Below are 20,050 nucleotides of genomic sequence, written 5' to 3' on the forward strand. Positions count from 1 at the left end.
GGGACAAATCTACCACCTGCAGGTTAAAGCTGTTTAATATCACAGAAAACATTTTTATAAGAAAGAAAATCGTAGGACATTGTTGGATCTTGACTGAGTCTATACTTCTTAGCCTTCCTTTTAAAGTTAGTTTCAGGGATTCCAAAATGTTACCATCCATTAGTGAAAATTTAAGACTTTGTGGCAAAATAAATAGGGAAGCAGAAAATAAGATAGGCAGTGTGTAGTACTTCTGTTAGAAAAGCTGTTGAGCTTTATTGTATGCCTAGTACTGTGCTCCTGCAAGCATGATCTGCAACACTAGCGTTCACCTCTTGAACTGATTAAATGCCTTTATTCCCATGAACAATCCTCAGTTTTTGGTCCTTTTTCCTGTATCTTATTTAAACGGTCTGCTCAATCACTGTTACTTCTGTTCTTCTTGTAATATATCTCAATTTTTGTCTCTTACCCTGGCTTCTTGGTTTCCCTTTTTACTGTATGGTATAATTAATGAAATCGCTTATTACAGATTTAAAATTCCTAAGTACCAGACTAAGTAAAAAATTAAAAATTGGTTTGATAAAACCCATTTTCTTTACTTATACCAGTGCTGCTGCCTTTTCTCTTAGGTATTTACTCCTAAACCTCTTCTCAAGTGTTAGGTATATGCTGTAAGTGCTAATTTATATTTGAAAAATGCTAATGTTAAAGGGAGATCATAGATTTTGTGGCACCTAGGACATAATTTTCATCAGCTTATCACTTCCATTCTCTTCATCAGACTTATGAGGCTTTTAATACCTATTGTTACTTAAGTTCCTGTTGGGCTCAAACTTTTATTGCAGTCATTCCCTGTTCTTAGTTTGTTTTTAAAAAGCAAAATTTTTCTTCACTGAAAATTGGGGCAGGTGGGTATAAGTGCTAAATGGGAAGAGGGTGTGTAAATTCCACCAGGAATTGGTTTTCAGATTCAGTGAAGGCCAGGGATTAGAATTGTTGACCCCTGAGTCACCAGCCAGCCAGCTGCTTAACAGAGAACAACTCGGATGGTTGCAGTTGTTCCCCATGTCCTTTCAACTGCTTTTTATCTCCATCCTTTTCTTATCTCCGGTTGCTCCTGTCCCTTCTCCATCTCCTCAGTGCACAAATACATCACTGAGTATGAAAAAGGGCAACAACAGTAGCATTATTGCTAAAGTTTTTGTGTCTCTGAATTCCTTTGCTTTTTTTTCCATTTCTAGGGTAGCCCTAAACCTACACATTGGCCAGCTGTGTCCTTAATTAGTTTCTGGCACTGGAAAAGTAGCTTTTAACTTGGAGGAAAATGCCCTATATTTGAACTTTTTTGAATCTTATTTTGGTATCTTTCAGTGGCTTACTAATAAGAATTTTTTAACCTCATGTTTAAATGTTTCACAAATAAAAGACTGGGAACAGCCCTGATAGTTGTTAGGGTTCTGTGGATCTTTGTTCCTTAAGAAAATAGTAGATATAAACATTTCTGGGTGGGAGGATGTTGAAAAAATGGTGGAATGGCACTCAGGGTGGGCCCAACAATTCTTTTTAAGACATTTAACGTACTGAACTTATTAGGACATAAGCAAGGATGTATCAATGTGTTAACCCCCTTCCACTATCAGATTTAAAAGTAAATAGTTTAACTTTATTTACTCTTCTTCAGTTCTACATTTCCGAGGTTGTCTGTCATACTCCTGAACGCAAAAATTTCCTTTTACTATTAGTTTAAGTAAAGAGGAGTTTTCTGGTTTTGTTAATGGGGTATATAGGTGGTGGCTTATTAGAAAATAGTTTAATCATTCGTATAGAGGACTTCCGTGGCGGTCCAGTGGTTAAGACTGTGTGCTTCTGCTGCAGGGGGTGCAGGTTCGATCCCTGGTCAGGGAACTAAGATCCCGCATGCTGCGTGTCGCAGCCACACACACACAAAAATCATTCATTAGATAGGAAATCTTACCAGCTATTGATTATTGTTGTAGTAGACATACCTTGTTTTCAGTGTAAACATGACATTTCAAATGCAAGTTATATTAGCGAAGGTGATAAAATTTGTGGACTATGAGTAGTGTGCTTTATAGAGGTTTATATGAAAGCTTTCTGAAGGAGACTAGTCTAGAATGTCTATGTTCTGCTCTTCCTTTGATACTTGATGAAAACTGTTAGTGCTACATTTATCATGCTGCTCTTTTACTCTTTGAAAACCAAATTTCTTAACTACTGCATGGATATAGCATATTTTACAAATTGGAAGTTTGTGGCAACCCTGCGTTGAACAAGTCTAGCGGTGCTGTTTTTCCAGCAGCATTTGCTCACAGCGTGTCTCTGTGTCAAGTTTTGGTAGTACTCACAATATTTCACACTTTTTCGTTATTTGGTATGGTGATCTGTGATCAGTGATCTTTGATGTTACTGTTGTAATTGTTTTGGGGCACCACAAACTGTACCGATACAAGACGGCAAAATTAATTGTTAAATGTTGTGTGTATTCTGACTGCTCTACCGATCAGCTGTTCCCTCATCTCTCCCCCTCTCCTTGGGCCTCCTTATTCTCTGAGACACAACAATATTGAAATTAGGCCAATTAATAACCCTACAGTGGCCTCTTAGTGTTTAAGTGACAGGAAGAGTCACACATCTCTCACTTTAAATCGAAAGCTAGAAATGATTAAGCTTAGTGAGGAAGGCATGTTGAAAGCTGAGATAGGCCAAGAGCTAGGCCTCTTGTGCCAAACAGCCAAGTTGTGAAAGCAAAGGAAAAATTCTTGAAGGAAATTAAAAGTGCTACTCCAGTGAACACACAAATGATAAGCAAAACAGCCTTACTGCTGACATGGAGAAAGTTTCAGTGGTCTGGATAGAAGATCAAACCAACCACAATATTCCTTTAAACCAGAGCCTAATCCAGAGCAAGCCCCTAACTTTCTTTAGTTCTCTGAAGCCTGAGAGAGGTGAGGAAGCTGCAGAAGAAAAGTTTGAAGCTAGCAAAGGTTGGTTCCTGAGTTTAAGGAAAGAAGCTGTCTCCATAATATCAAACTGCAAGGTGAAAGCAGCAAGTGCTGATGTAAAAGCTGCAGCAAGTTTTCCAGAAGATCCAGCTAAGATAATGAATGAAGGTGACTACACTAAAGAACAGATTTCAGTATAGACAAAACAGCCTTCTATTGGAAGAAGAGGCCATCTAGGACTTTCATAGCTAGAGAGGAGAAGTCAGTGCCTGGCTTCAGAGCTTCAAAGGACAGGCTGACTCTCTTATTAGGGACTAATGCAGCTGGTGACTTGAAGTTGAAGCCAATGCCATTTACCATTATGAAAATCCTAGGGACCTTAAGAATTATGCTAAATCTGTTCTGCATGTGCTCTATAAATGGAACAACAAAGCCTGGACATCTGTTTACAGCATGGTTTACTGAATATTTTAAGCCCACTATGGAGACCTATTGCTTAGGGGGGAAAAAAAAGATTCCTTTCAAATATTACTGCTCACTGACAATGCACCTGGTCACCCAAGAGTTCTGATGAAGATGTTCAATGAGATTATGTTGTTTTCATGCCTGCTAATGCAGTATCCATTTTGTGGCCCATGGATCAAGGAGTAATTTCAACTTTCAGGTCTTATTATTTAAGAAATACATTTCATAAGGCCATGGGTGCTATAGATAGTGAGTGATTCCTCTGATGGATCTGGGCAAAGTAAGTTGGAAACCTTCTGGAAAGGATTCACCACCATTCTAGCTGCCATTAAGAACATTTGTGATTCATGGGAAGAGGTGAAAATATCAACATTAACAGGAATTTGGAAGCAGTTGATTCCAGCTCTCACAGATTGAGGGGCTTGGGGTTCAAGACTTCAGTGGAGGAAGTAACTGCAGATGTGGAATTAGCAAGAGAACTAGAATTAGAAGTGGAGCCTGCAGATGTGACTGAATTGCTGCAGCCTCATGATAAAACTTGAATGGATAAGGATTTATTTCTTATGGATGAGCAAAGAAAGTGGTTTCTTGAGATGGGATCTACTCCTGGTGAAGACACTATGATGATTGTTGAAATAACAGCAAAGTATTTAGAATATTGTATAAACTTAGTTTATAAAGCAGCTGCAGAGTTTGAGAGGATTGACTCCCATTTTGAAAGAAGTTCTGTTGTGGGTAAAATGCTATGAAACAGCATTGCCTGCTACAGAGAAATCATTCATAAAAGGAAGAATCAATTGACGTGGCAAACATCATTGCTGTCTTATTTTAAGATAGTGCCAGAGCCACCCAAAGATTCAGCAACCACTAGCCTGATCAGTCAGCAGCCTTCAACATCAAGGCAAGACCTTCCACTGGCAAAAAGATTATGACTCACTGAAGGCTTAGGTGATGGTTAGCATTTTTTAGCAGTAAAGTATTTTATACTTAAGGTATGTACACTGTCTTTTCAGGCATAATGCTTTTTGTACAGTTAATAGACTACAGTATAGTGTAAACATAACTTTTATATGCACTGGGAAGCCAAAAAATTTGTGCGACTTGGTTTATTGCGATAGTCACTTTGTTGCAGTTATCTGGAACCTGAACCCCGAGGTATGCCTGTACAGAGAAGTATGAATACTTATAGTAAAAATTATTGCCTGTAGTATATATATTTTGTTCCATTAAGTTGTGGAGGGAAAATTTTATTGAGATACTATTAATAATTCTTTTGTGGTAAGTAACATAGAACAAAATTGTTAGATTTGGGCAGTATTAATATAGCAAGTCTATTAAAGTGTTCAAGAAAAAAATGTTTTCTTCAAGTTTAGAGGAGATTTGAAGGAAATGTTTTAAAATTGTAAACATGAAAGATTTAGATAGAATATACTTTGTAATATTAAATAAGAATGAGTGTGTTAATCTGGTTTTTACTATTCCTGCTACTCTTTTATAAGATTCAGACAAGCCAACATCTAAAACAACTTTGGTAGCTGTTGAAAGGTATTATATGGATGTGTTTATCTTTAAAATGGGCAAACATGACTTTTACAAATATAGCTTTTACAGATTTTACACAAGAGGCCAGTAACTGTAACCTAGAATCAAATATTCATTTGATTTAGAAAGTTTACCTGAAATTTTTGCTTAGTTTTCTCTGGGTTTTAGAGGAAGGGTGCATGTTTTGTATTGTTGTGATTTAGGGATTTTTTTTAAAGGGTTATTAGTTTTAAGGGCTTTCCCCTTTTCTCTTATGAATTAAGTAGCAAATGAATCTTTCATTTTTGGAGGGTGGGGTAATAGTTATAGAAATATCATAGAAAATTAACTGAGTATTTTAATTTTTTAAGAGCTAAGAGATCAGTAGTTTCTTAAGAGTGAAGCTGGTAAATATATGTGTTTTTAAAAACTTACTAAATATAATCAAACTGTGTTCTCAGTTGTTTGAGAACTATTTCCAAATTAAGAGTTGATATTTTGCCTTTTTTCATTTCATGATCTGGTAACTCTTATTAAACCTCTTTGTATTGAACTAGATCTACAGTTAAGTGAATTAAAAACTAAAATTTGTAAGGGCTTTATTTACAGAGGTTTTGCTTGCCTCTTTTATAAAAGGAAATTCTATTTCAAATTTGGTGTTCTCTTTGGGCCTCTAAAATTTTGTTAAGGCTTTTTAAGAGAGAGGTTTGAGAAATTTATGTTTTCTTCAAACCCTGGTCTGTATAAAAGTAGATATATACTTATTTTGGACCTATCTGAGGAAAATCAGTCACTTATGAGTTAACAGTGTTAAAATACATTTTAGGCGGTTATCTTAGTAATTTGTCAGGAATTAACATTAGGAGTCCTTAGATAACCAGTGGTTAAATGTTGACATCTGCTTTTATTCTCCTTCTCACACCCACGTATGCACACACTATGTCTAGTGTTACAACGTACAGTGTTTATATTTTTATTTTATACAACATAAGTTCTGTTTTTAGTTTATATTACTTTAGCTAGGTGGACAGAATCTTGAACTGTTTTGTCAGACTGATAGTACTGAGTATACAGGCAAGGCAAAAAAAATTTCTGGGAAAATTGCCAGAAAGTGTTTGTGTTTTCCTTTGGAAGTGATTGTTTGGTGGTAGGAAGGTGCTTAGTTTAAAAAAATAAAAATAAAAATTAGATTGACAGGTCCTAAAATGTTGCATTGCCATCCAGAAATTTTATTTGAAAATTTGTTCTCCTTCCTCATATTTCTAAATTGTTTATCAGAAGTCTTTTGGGACATTGTGGACTTTACTTTTTTTCCTAATACTTAAAAACAGCCCAGGGCAGCCAAATAGGGAAGGTGACTTCTGTGATGTTTATTAATATAGAAAAGAAAGGATACCAGAAGACCTTTGATGTGTTTATAGATGCATAAAAACAAATTATTTAAATGAGTTTTAAAGAAATTACACAACACATAGAAGTAATAAACAAGAATTTTAGATTCTTCTCTTCTAAGTACTAAGCATCTTAGTTATAAATATGAAGGCCATTGGTGATTTTTAAAATAAGGCTAGTTGTGATATAGCTGTTATTTAATATAGTGAGTTTTCAGTTTGTATTCTTGTCCTTTAATAGAAGTGTACTGCTATTTAAAACTTCTCTAATAAGTATTGCTGATTTTCTTCAGTTGCTCGTTTTAAGTTGCCAGATGTTACTTTGATGAAAACTTTGTGATGAGTTGTTTTGTTTTGTTTTTTTAAGTTTCTCACTCTTAATACTGCTGGTTCCTCAAGGGTAATATTTCACATTACTTTCATAGCAGCTGAAGTGATCCGTTTTTACATCAGAGTTTGATGATTTACTAAAAGAAAGCCTGCATTTTCCCAAGTAAATGAAGCACTAAAACCCCTTAATGTACCTAGTGTCTTTTCAGAGTAATTGAGACTTGTAGGTTGTTTTTAGTAGAAACTACTTTGTGTGTGTGTGTGTGGGGGGGGGGGGTTCCTTAATCTATCTTAGGATGTCTGTTCTGAGAATTTACCTTTATCTCTTATTCTTCTAAGTTTATGCCCAGTTTTGGCTTTTGTGCAATTGAAAAAATAGTCCATTTATTCTGATGGGAGTATTGGCCTCTAGCTGCAGTCAACGTGATCTCCCTGTTGCCCCCAAAATGAACATCTAATATCAGAAACCTGTTTTATATGGTCTAGGTAATACTTGTATCTGCTTGTACCTGTTTTGATGTAATTTGTATTTTGAATGAGTGCCAGAGAACTGCATAGAATTATTTCAGTCTTGAGATCTGGGCATTTATAGGTAGCCCACACATTTTGTGGCTATAGGCAAAACCACTTTTCTGTTGTGCCTTATCTTTGAAGATACCTTGCTTATCCCGGACAATACATACCTTTCATGACAGTAAGAACATAACATCAGAAAGAGAGTTAGCAAAAAAGGGAAACATAGGGTAAATATATATAGAATAAAGCTTTATTTTGTAAGATGATGTAAGCTAAACATTTATCAACAGCCAGATACCTAACTCAGGTCACTTATATCTTACTTTCTTACACTTAGACCAAATAGGAGACTGTATAAAGCAAAAACTTTCTCCATATCCTAATTTGCCAGTCCTTTTGATACCTGTGGCCATCTGATAAGCATGGATATTACAGACTCGTAGTTTTTATTGGGTAGTTAGTATGGCTTGCTGAGTTTCCTTCCATTCCAACACAGTTTACTGATTTTCAGGTTAATCTTAAAAATATAACTTCTATTCTTAGCTTTTGATGTCTTGCACATCTGCCTTGATTATACCCAATACTGAAGAATATGGAACGTTCATGTTTAGTGAAAGCAATCTTGTCAAACACTGATTAACCACAGCCCTGTTTATTTGATCATGATCTTCTCTGTCTCTGTTTAGCTCAGTTCTGTCTCTTTCCTTAATAGTCCCGCTTTAGTCCCCTTTCCTCCATAAAACCTTCTTTTTTCATTTCCTTGTTAATTGATTGATTTAGTGCATGTTTATTGAGTGCCTGTACTGTGCCAGGTACTGCTGATACAGCAATGATAGTAGGGCTTGTTCTGGAAGCTCATAGTCTAGTGGAGGTCCAGGTTATCATCTCCAAAGTCCTACTGCATTTATTTATAGCCCTTATCTTGGTGTTTTACAGTACAGGCATATGATCAATTTTTTTCATCTGTATATGTTCAACATAAAAGCAAAGTTTTCTTCAAAGATTATCCCAGAAAAAGTCATTTTATATTTGAGACTTTGCAAAGTTTTTAATATTTTGAGGCTCTTGCTCAATAATTTTATTTTGAATAGAAGAATAATGTTTGTAGAAGACAGGCTTGAAATGATGCCAGTCAGTGCTAGTTTTGAATTTTTATGGAAGTTTCCTGAGGGAAAAGGGGAATAAAGAGTTCAAACAGATAAGAAATTATTCTTGGGAGGGTTGATTAACTATCATAATTTGTTGTAAACTATTCACAAAGGTTGTAAAAAAAAAAAGCCTTTAAAATCTCACTTTTAAGAGCAATATTGTAAGTACTTTATGAACATCACAATATATACCTATAGAACAATGGGAAAAAAAACAGTGTCTTAGTATTATGGGAGTGGAAGTTTGTGGCTTGGAGAAACATTTCCACTGACAATATTCTATATGACTTCAAAAAGTACTGTTTCTCAAACAACTTAAACGGAAATGAAGATAATTCAAGTTTTGTTACTTTTAAATGACTCAAAAAGAAGGTAATGAGATGACACTTGTTGAAAGACGTATGTGAAGTTTGAATAAAATTGTTTTTAAAAGTTTTGTGCTTCATGATTTTAAAACATTCATAAAACTAAATTAATGAGTTAAAATAAGTATACATTAGGCTTTTCATACAAATATAGAAAGGTTTGTATATTTCAAGTTGGTCAAAAGATTTTTAAAATATCTCCTCATTGGGGAAAATTAGGGTATCTGTCATATTGAGGGTTGCATGAGGGTTGTATCAATGTTTTGATACAATTTTATTTTATTTTATTTGTACTATAAAGTGTTTTTGATTAAAAGCATCATTCAGTTTGATCTGCCTTCCATAGCTGATTCTCTTTGGACATGTGTTCTACCCCTAGAGTGGTGGGAAGCAGTGGCATGTGAAGGGAAAACAAGAATTGCTTTTCATTATTTTTGAAACTTCATTAACCCTTCCTAGCAGACTAAGTTGCCTTTGGGAGGCACAAGGTTAGGGAAGGCATTCAGTAGTAGCCTGTTTATACTGTGTTCTCAATGACTTGTTGATAGTTTCAGACAGCATTAAAATACTTTTCCAGAAGTGAGCCTCAGATTTGTAAGTTGTCAAAACAGTTCTTTTCTTTCTTTTTAATGTTGGTTGCATACTGTAGGAAAATTGTGATAGGATGAGGCTGGTCACAGGACCGTGAAAAACAGTGTCATCTTAATCAGATAAGAAATTAATACAATTCTTAATTGTAAAAGACTCTTTAATTCCATCTATCTGTTTCAGAGGAGATGGGGGTGCAGTAGTAGTTGGTGGATTTTTTTTTTTTTTTTTTTTTTTTTTTTTTGCTGTATACAGGCCTCTCACTGTTGTGGCCTCTCCCGTTGCGGAGCACAGGCTCCGGACGCACAGGCTTAGCGGCCATGGCTCACGGGCCCAGCTGCTCCGCGGCATGTGGGATCTTCCCGGACTGGGGCACGAACCTGTGTCCCCTGCATCGGCAGGCGGACTTTCAACCACTGCGCCACCAGGGAAGCCCTAGTTGGTGGATTTTTAAAATTCAGTTGTCACATCACATTTTAATCATTCATTAAGTATTGTTTATGTTTGGAGGGCAAGTAAGACAGTCTTAGATCCAATAGCATTCTGATGTATGAAAGGACTTATATAGACAACTAACTAAAAACAATGAATAAATATAAAATATTTTATATTGGATTGCAAGTAGTGTGCATTTTGTGGGAAGGAGGAGTTCTGATGAGAAAACTTGAAAATTGTCACATATGTGAGATTTAGCCTGGGAGGCTTTTTGCAAGAGCTGGGCTTTCAGAAACTGTTTGTTAGCTAGATTGCAAAGGGGAGGGCATTTAAGAAATATTTGCGTGAACCATGTCCACTGTTCCAGTACCATTTATTGAAAAGGCTATCTCTCCTCCTTTAAAATTCTTTTGCTCATTTGTTAAAAATTAATTGGGCATATTCGTATGGGTCTGTTTCTGGGTTCTCTATCTGTTCCACTGCTCTTTGTGTCTTTGTCTCCACCAGTACCACACTGTCATGCTACTGCAACTATATGGTAAGCCTTAACACCAAGAAGAGTGATTTGTCCCTTTATTATTCTTTTTCAACACATTAGTAAGCTCTTTTAGGTGTCTACAAAGAAATTTGCTGAGATTTTGATGTGAATTGGATTAATCCTATATATCAGTTTAGGGAAAATTGACATCTTTATTATGTTGACTCTTCCAATCCATGAGTACAGTATGTCTCTCCAAGTGTTTAGGTCTTCTTTGATTTCTTTCATCAACATTTTATAACTTTTCATCATAAAAATCCTATATATGTTTTATTAGACTATATGTATTTTATTTTCTTAGGAGCAATTGTAACTGGTACTTTTAATTTTTAATTTCAGTTCCACTTGTTCATTGTCAGTATAAAGAAACACAGTTGATTTTTGTGTGTTGATTTGTATTCTGTGATCTTACGGAACTCACTCACTAGTTCTAGCATTTTTTTTGTTTGAAGATTCCTTGGAATTTCCTAAATAGACAGTCATTTCATCTGCAAATAGAAACAGTTTTATATCTTCTTTTCCAATCGGTATGCCTTTAATTTCTTTTTCTTGCCTTATTGCAAGAGCTAAAACTTTCAGTACAGTGTTAAATAAAAGTGGTGGGAGTAGACATTGCCTTGTTTCTAATATTAGAGGGAAAGCATTCAGTCTTTCACCATTAAGTATGATGTTGGCTGTAGGTTTTTTTGTAGGTGCTGTTTGTGACTTTGGGGGAGTTTCTGTCTATTCCTGTTACACTGATAGACCATATGATTTTTCTCTTTTAGCCTGTTTATTTGGCAGATTGCATTTACTGAGTTTTGAATATCAAACCAACCTTACATGCCTGGAATAGATTGTACTTGGTTGTGATGTATTACTTTAAAAAAAATACAGTTTTGGATTTTGTTTGCTAAAATTTTCTTGAGAACTTTTACATCTAAGTTAGTGAGAGATACTGGTCTGTATTACCCCTCTTCTTTTTTGTTCTGTCTTTGGTTTTTGTATCAAGGTAATACTGGCTTCAGAAAATTAGTTAAGTAGTCCCTCTTCATCTTTTTCTGGAAGAGATTGTGTAAAATTAGTGTTGGTATATTATTTTAATACTTCATGCTTTCAAAAAACAAAACCCTAATTGTCCTCAGATGCAGTTGCAGTAGGTAAAATTTACTTTTTCCTCATGGGAGGTGTATTTCAGATTTTGAGTATGACTTTTACAGGCCTACTTTATGGCCAAATGTTCTAACAAATTTCAGGTCCTGTGTATTTCTTTTTTTTTCTTTCTTAAATGGTAGGAAAAATGAAATGGTCAGTATGAGTCATTATGTATAAGCAGTACTTTAGTAATAGAACTATTATCTAAAATAATTCTGATACTAAATTCTGTGACTAGACTTACTGATTTGCTATAACTTGCCTGAGTGTGAGTTATGAAACTATGGAATTATCCATAATAATTATGGATTTATTAGGGAAATTGAATCAAATATGGAAACAAAGCTGTGAAAGGTTTGGTAACTTGTTCAAGGTCACAGTTTGTAAACTAAATTCCAAGTTCAGGTCACAGTCTACTAAGCCAGTGGTACTTCACTGGGGAGGAACATTAGATCACCAGTGGGTCTTTGCCAAAAGGAGAAAAGAAAACATACGTACAATATCTATACATCTATATATTTTCCTGCTGCCCCCCACGTACTTTTCAACTACTCATTCCTGGGGCATACAAAATGGCACTCAAACATGAATTCAAGAAAACACATAGGGGATTCTGATGCCCATCATTTGTTAAGAACCATTATAATAAACCCTGCACACAGACCTTTTATGTTCATTTATTTCTTTTGAAAGTCATATTAACTATTTGGAATTACCTTGATAGAATAAACCTATGGTAGAAATTTAAAGTTTCAGAAAATTTTAAATTGGGAGATGCTCTTAAAAACTAGTAAATACAGGTAACTTTTGTCATCCTTTTTAGAACTACACCTTTAAAGTCACTATGTGAGCTTAACATAAAAATACATATAACTTGGTTTATTTTTATAATTATCATGTTATTATATTTAGTGGTCAGTTGGAGACGTGATGGATAGAGACTGATTACCCAATCAGCTTGAGGAGGGGGGGTGGCAAGATTGTCAGTTTTCCCCATTAAGCAGTTTTCTTTCTATCTATGGATAATATCAATCAAGTGATAGTCTAGATCTAGAAAATCATCTGAAATCTTAACTTACCATTAAATATTAAGAAGTAGGGCTTCCCTGGTGGCGCAGTGGTTGAGAGTCCTCCTGCCGATGCAGGGGACACGGGTTCGTGCCCTGGTTCGGGAAGATCCCACATGCCGCGGAGCGGCTGGGCCCGTGAGCCATGGCTGCTGAGCCTGCGCGTCCGGAGCCTGTGCTCCACAATGGGAGAGGCCACAACAGTGAGAGGCCCGCGTACCACCAAAAAAAAAAAAAAAAAAAAAAAAAAAAATATATATATATATATATATATAAAGAAGTATTAAAAGAAATAAAGAAAATAGTCATTTGTTTATCTTTTTTCAAGACCAGAGGTGGCAAAGAAAAGATACTGATGTTTTCCCGCCTCCTTCTATACTAATTTCAAAACCCTTTACCTCAAAATCTTTCTCAGTACATGGCTCCTGGCAGCCACTCTTAATTGATTGGAATTGACGCCAAAGATAAAACCTATTTGGCATTTTTTTTATAGGCAATGTTCTTTTTTGGGAGGTCAGTTTTATTTAGTTCAAGTGTTGTTCCTATGCTTCAATGGAGTCTTCTTTTGGAAATTAAAAATAATTAATAGTGGTTTTTAACATGAATTACACAAGTGATAGTTCACAGAAGACTCCTCCCCAACAAACAAAACAAACGAAAGGCAGGTTAGCTAGACTGTGGAAATTAGGGTGTTGTTTCAAGAGGTAGCTGACCAGGACTTCCCTGGCAGTCCAGTGGTTAAGACTTCACCTTCCAATGCAGGGAGTGTGGGTTCGATCCCTGGTCGGGGAGCTAAGATCCCACATGCCTCGCTGCCAAAAACCAAAACTTAAAACAGAAGCAATATTGTAACAAATTCAATAAAGACTTTAAAAATGGTCCACATCAAAAAAAAAAAATCTTTAAAAAAAGAAGAGGTAGCTGACCACACAGCCTGTGGGCCAAATCCAGCCTGTGAACTAAGAATGATAATTTACATTTTTAAATGGTTGGAAAAAAAAATCAAAAAAAGAATAGTATTTTGTGACATGTAAAAATTACATGAAATTTAATTTTCACTGTAAATAAAGTTTTATTCGAATGTAACAATGCTCATTCATTTACTGTCCTCTGGATGCTTTTGTGCTACAATGGCAGAATTGAGTAGTTGTGAAAGAGGCCATATGGCCTGCAAAAGCTAAAATATTTACTCTCTGGCCCTTTACAGAAAAAGTTTGCCATCCCCTGTTTTGAGATAACGTGGGCAGAGTATGATTTCTTTGTGGTTATTTAGTAAAGGAGGAAACTTAATTTGCTGTTATTTTCAACAGGTTTCTGAAAAGGAATAATTTACAAAATGGCTACTGTTTATATACAGATGAATAGTAGTAGCAGCCCTTCTTTTATAAAATACAGTGGACATAGAGTTACCAGCCATAGTTTACATGTCCGCTCACACTATTATTTCTTCCGTAGTTGAGGAGTCCACAGCACCATTACTGCCACAGATTTTATCAGCTTATAATTATATCTCTGTGCTAGAGCACTGTAGAGCAGCAGTTCTCAAACTTTTTGGTCTCGGAACTTCTTTAGACTTACCCCAAAGAGTTTTTATGTGGTTTGTATCTGTAAGTATTCATCATATTAGAAATTAAGGCAGAAAATTTTAAAAAAAGTTATTTAGAAGTGACAATAAATCCATTATATGTTAACAAAAGAATAGGTTTTTATGAAAAATATTTTCCAAGACAACAAAAAAATTAGTGAAATTGTTACAGATCTCTTTATAATTGTTTTAGTAGAAGACAACTGGATTCTTATATCTGTTTTTTCCACTCAGTTCGTGATACAACAATCTGTTGTGTTGTTTTGATATGAAGGAAATTTGGCCATACACAGATATATAGTTAGAAAAGTGAGGAATATTTTAATCCTTTTTTAAGATAATTGTGGATTATTAGTGATATTGAATATCTTTATATGTAGTATTTCCCGTTCATATCTCTTTGATAAAGCATGTCTTTTAATCTCTTGTTCAGTTTTTAGAAATTGGGTAGTATGTTTTCATATTGTTGAGTTGTGAGAGGTCTTTATATTTTCTGAATATCAGTTATTTTTAAGGTATGTACTTTGCAAGTATTTGCTCCCAGTCTGAATTTTTTTCCTTAACTTTCAAAGAGAAGTTTCAATTTTAATGAAGTTCAACTTACCAGTTTTTTTCTTTTGTAGCTCATGTGTTTTGTGTTCTAAGAAATCTTTCATAATTTAGGGTCACCATATTTTTCATTTTTTCTAGAAATTTTATAGTTTTAGGTTTTATTTTGAGTTTGTGATCTGTTTAGAGTTAATTTGTATATAGCATGAGCTATGAGTTGACATGAGGTGAGGTTCTTTGTTTTGCATATAGATGTTCAATTGTTCCAGCATCAGTTGTTGACTTTCTCTGCTAAATGCATTGGTACCTTTGCTATGTATCAATTGACTGTATGTGTATGGGTCTATTTCTGGATTCTCTGTCCTGTCCTGTAGGTTCGTGTGTCTGTCTTTTCACTAAGACCACACTGTCTTGATTGCCGAAGCTTTAGTGAAAGTCTTAAAAACAAGTAATATGGGGAGTTCCCTGGTGGTCCAGTGGTTAGGACTAGGCGCTTTCATTGCCATGGCCCTGGTTCAATGCCTGAGTGGGGAACTACGATCTCTCACAAGCCACGCAGTGCGGCCAACGAAAAAACAAACAGTATGAATTGTTTTGTACATCTTTTTCAGAATTATTTTGGGTATTCCAGTTCCCTTGCTTTTCCATGTAAGACAAGAGATAGTTTCTTAAAAGTTAGTTACAGTGTGGAATCTGAAACCGCTAATGAACTTTTTGTCCTCTGTAACGTTAAAATCTACTTGGCTGTCTTGAACTTTGTATGGATTTTTTGCCCATGAGTGTTTTTCAAACGTCATACATAATTCACTTGGAAAATATTGATTCTCTGAATTATATAGACTTTCTGAATATTGGCACATCTCATTATTCTGTATTTAAAAGTCACATTTGTTAATATCACCACTCATCAGAAATTCTTTAAGTATTGGGAAGGTGTCAGGCTAATTGTGGTGGTAAATACAAATTTTCCAAAATTCTTATTTTTGCTTGAAAACTCATATTTTATTATTGGCAGTGCATACTGTCAGGTGTTTTTCTTGAAATAACAGGTTTACTTGGTTCATTTTGGGAACATTTCTGCCAAATACTTGTCTGAATAGCCTTGGTTGGTTTAGTTCACAACTCAATCATGCAAGGGCTTTTTTGGAGGCAATCATTGTACTTCAGTGTGTAGCAGCAGTGCTTTTGGTTAGTTCCCATTTTGTCACACAGAATATTGAGAAGAAGTCTACTCAAGGGTCAAGATTTTTAAAAAATTAGCAATTGTACTGCTTTCCATCAAGGACATTCTTAAGTGAAACTGGCCTTTTACAGAGAAACCTTGTGATATATGTGGTTGCTTTTTATTATTATGTTTATTATACTTAAAGTACAGAGATTGACCTGGAAACCTGAACCCAATGTTATAACACTAGTAAGGCAGTAAATTATTGACATTTCAGGAAGATTTGAAGTTTCATATACTGGGAGACGAGACGATCTGTTTAGGAACAAATACAGTTATATTAAAAGTTGTCGTCTTATTATCTTATAGGTGCTATACTTGGTAGATCAGAAACTCAGGAGTGTATTTTCTATAATGCTAATTGGGAAAGAGATAGAACCAATCGAACTGGTGTTGAATCCTGTTATGGTGACAAAGACAAACGGCGGCATTGTTTTGCTACCTGGAAGAATATTTCTGGTTCCATTGAAATAGTGAAGCAAGGTTGTTGGCTGGATGATATCAACTGCTATGACAGGTAAGAACACATTTTATTTTTTTATGATAGTGTTGAATAATTTTCATTTCCTCCATTTCCCTCCCCCCATTTTTTTAAAAGGAGAAAGATCAATGCATGGATTTTCACTTAAATGTTTCTTTTTTAAGATGGGATTATGAAGACCATTATAACATGTTGTAATGACAAGATATATATTTTAAAGTAAAAAAATAAATATAGCATGTTTATGTTTTATCTTTAATATACTTTGAATAATCTATCAAGTAGTGAGAACTTTAGATAAGAAACATTTCTTTCCTTATGTTGTAGGGTTATAGGTTTTTTTTAAACACCAATTTTAAGGAAAAAGGATTTTTAAAATTGCTTTAAGAGAGACTATATCTGTTGAAAATCTATCCTGAAGGAGAATAAAGCTTAATCATAGTATTTAATTTCCTTTTAGTTCCCTCTTTATGTATCTGGAAGAAATTGATCTCACTACATTTCCTTGCAGAGTAGGCCTTTGTTCTTTATCCCAAGAGACATTTTAACTTGACATTCAGAATTACATCAGAACTAACACAATTCTCATAGAAAGCTACATTTTATTTAAAAAATCTTGTTTAAATTGTTTTATTCTGTTGGAAATAAAATATAGTGGATATGTCATTGACTGCCTGTGATCTTTCTGCAAGGTGTCCCTAGATGTTTGGCCGATCACTTAAACTGCCTGGGCCACAGGATTTTCACTGAGGGTGGGTGCTGATGACTGCAGAAGGTACAGAATCCTAGATAACCAGACTTTTTGGAGCCAAATAACTAATACACTCACGGAACTCTAGCTACATCCTGATCCACTTTCAGGGGCTTTAATAGATTACCACGAATCTGTGGTTGATTGGACATATGTGATTAGTAGTAAAATGTGTTGAATAAACTCATGAAAATTGAATTAGCTCCACTTTTGGTGAAAATTAAAATGGTCATTTAGGTATATATTTAGTATTTAGGATATACTTGTACATATTTGAATTTTCCGGGGATTATTACTCTGTAATTATACATTTTAGCTGTATTTCTGATTATTAGCTTCTTTCTTAACAGAGGTGATAATTAAGTGATATTTGCTGTTATGAAAGAGTAAGTAGAGCCACTAGGGAAACAGTATAGATGTTCCTCAGAAAATTAAAAATAGCAGTGATATAGCAGTTCCACTTTTGGGTATATATCCAAAGGAAACGAAAACACTAACTTGAAAAGATATATGCACCTCCGTGTTTATTGCAGCATTATTTACAATATCAACCTAAGTGTCTGTCAGTGGTTGAATGGGTAAAGAAAATATGGTCTGTGTATACAATGAACTATTTTTCAGCCATAAAAAAGAAGAACATCTTGCCATTTGCGACAACACTGATGACCTTGAGGGCATTATGCTAAGTGAAATAAATCAGACAGAGAAAGACAAATACCATATGATCTCACTAGTATGTGGAATCTTTAAAAAAAAGAAAAAGAAAAAAAAGAAAAGAACCCATATATAGAGAGAACCATTGGTGGTTGCCAGAGGCCGGGGGTGAGGGGTGGGCATATGGTTGAAGGGAGTCAAAAGGGTTTGAATTTTCAGTTATAAAACAAATAGGTCCTGGGGATATAATGGGGGATGTGATGTAATGGTGACTATAGTTAATAATACTGTATTGTATATTTGAAAGTTGCTAAGGAACTTAGCAACTTTTAAGTAAATCTTAAAAGTTCAATTCACAAGAAAAAAAATTTGTAACTGTGGTGATGAGATGTTAACTAGACTTACTGTGGTGATCATTTCACAATATATGCAAATATCCAATCACTAGGTTGTACACCTGAAACTAATATAATGTTATAGCAAATTATATCTCAATTTATAAAAAAAGAAAAATTGAGGAAGAAGTTGGGGAAAAAATGAGGTTTGGAGGTCATCTTTATTCAAAACTGTCTTTATTAATTAGTTGAAATCAGGGATCCCTGTTCTTTTTATTGTAAAACGCTACTGTGCTTCTCACCTAAAACCAGTATTACTGGAGATTATACTTTGCTCGATAATGTGAGTGAGTTGTTCAGTGCAAATGCCTGCTCTTACAGTGATAATTACTACATCAGCTTTGTTTCTAGGGGTTAAATGCCAATTTAAAAGTATGTGAATTTCTGCTTTTATGTTCTGAATTTGATTAAAAAACAAATATTAAAGGTAGTAACATAAATAAGAGAAAGGAAAAGAAGATTCAAGAAATGTCAAAGTGTGGAGGAAAAGACAGTGGTAAAAAGAATGAAATTGAATGGCGAAAAGTATTGATAATTTACTTCAGTTAACTAGGCTAGGTATTTAATCATGTTAACCTATGATTTGATTCATGATTCTAAATATTAAATTTGTAGATTTTTCTTTATAAATTGTTAGAAATTTAGCTTTCATTTGTCCTTTACTTTCTACTACATAGACATTGGTATAGATTTTATTTCAAAGTTTAATTTTATTAAAATTGCCTTCTCCCTGAAATTTCTTGAGCTTTTCCCTTTAGAGTTAAATTCAACCTTGTTATTCTAACAGCCATTATAAAAGTTCACAGTTTATTTGTAATGTGTCTTTAAATCTACCTGATGTTATTAGCAATATTTAAATATCTGATTTTAAAAACTAACTATAGCTAATTTTTTAGTGGTTGATTAGGATTTAATCTAGATGCTAAATCCCTATCTTTTCAGTAATTCAGGTCCTATATAAAAGACTGCCTCCCCCTACCCCTTAAGTTAGCCCACCTCCAGTCAGTTTTTTGAATTACTAGGGCCTGTATGTTTGTTGTTACGTATTGCTCTTGTTGCTTATCCTTAACCCTGTTCATTGTGTTCAGGGAATTTAAATCTCCTGCAAAAATGGCTTAATTCCCAAGCCTGGTTTAGGTCTCTGATGTTGAAATATGTTCTGCCACAAGATATGAACACGAATTATTTTGTGCCTGTGTATTTATATGTATACATAGGCGTATAGGTATGTATTTATATGTGTACACATACAGTTTTTTATATATAGTGTTCAGTTTTTGTATTCATAAAATGGGAAAGCTATATTTCCTGTGAGTAAAAGTACCCTTAGACCAAATTTCTTCTTCATTGGCTTTATGTTCCTCTTCAAGCTTTTCTACTAATTAAACAAACAATTAAAAAGATGGTTGCCTTAGATTGATCATTAAAAACCAAATTAAAGAAGTGGTTTCAAGGAGCCAATGTGATTGTTATAAAATCAGCTGTTGATTTATTTTTCTGATGAGATTTAATAATAGGATTCAAGGAACATTTTTGACTTTTAAGAATTGATTATTGAATATTAATAAAAATCTCAAAGTTGACTATAAATGACTTATTCATTATTTTATCTCTGAGAACTTTAGAAAAACACCTATTGTAGATTCAGAGTAATAATGTTGATTTTAATTATTTCTCCTCTTTTTGTTTATAGGACTGATTGTATAGAAAAAAAAGATAGCCCTGAAGTATATTTTTGTTGCTGTGAGGGCAATATGTGTAATGAAAGGTTTTCTTATTTTCCGGAGATGGAAGTCACACAGCGTAAGTTCACAGGGAAAATGCATATGTCTGTTCAACTAGTAGACTGAAAACAAAGCATGTTTGTATTGATGGAATAATTTACTCCCATCTTCTCCTACTCTTTATTTTTTCTCCTAAAATTTGATGCTATAATAAATATTTATTGTGAAATTTTGTCGACCAAA

The 20,050-nt window shown here is 34.4% G+C and overlaps 1 protein-coding gene across 4 annotated transcripts in view; it reads left to right on the top strand.

Moving 5' to 3' along the window:
* ACVR2A (activin A receptor type 2A) overlaps positions 1 to 20,050 on the top strand; it is an 83,766-nt gene that overhangs the window by 31,636 nt on the left and 32,080 nt on the right. For 3 of the 4 annotated variants that reach the window (XR_004482497.2, XM_033425317.2, XM_033425316.2), the window contains exons 2-3: positions 16,112 to 16,319; positions 19,777 to 19,886. Coding sequence is in view for 3 of the 4 variants with exons in the window: in XM_033425317.2 (XP_033281208.1) it covers positions 16,112 to 16,319; positions 19,777 to 19,886 (318 nt within the window). In the remaining variant the exon portion in view is untranslated. Of the gene's footprint in view, positions 1 to 16,111; positions 16,320 to 16,975; positions 17,059 to 19,776; positions 19,887 to 20,050 lie in introns of those variants that run through there. The other variant, XM_033425318.2, reaches the window with a different exon arrangement.

The sequence above is a fragment of the Orcinus orca genome, chromosome 7 (assembly GCF_937001465.1).
Source record: "Orcinus orca chromosome 7, mOrcOrc1.1, whole genome shotgun sequence".
NCBI lineage: Eukaryota > Metazoa > Chordata > Mammalia > Artiodactyla > Delphinidae > Orcinus > Orcinus orca.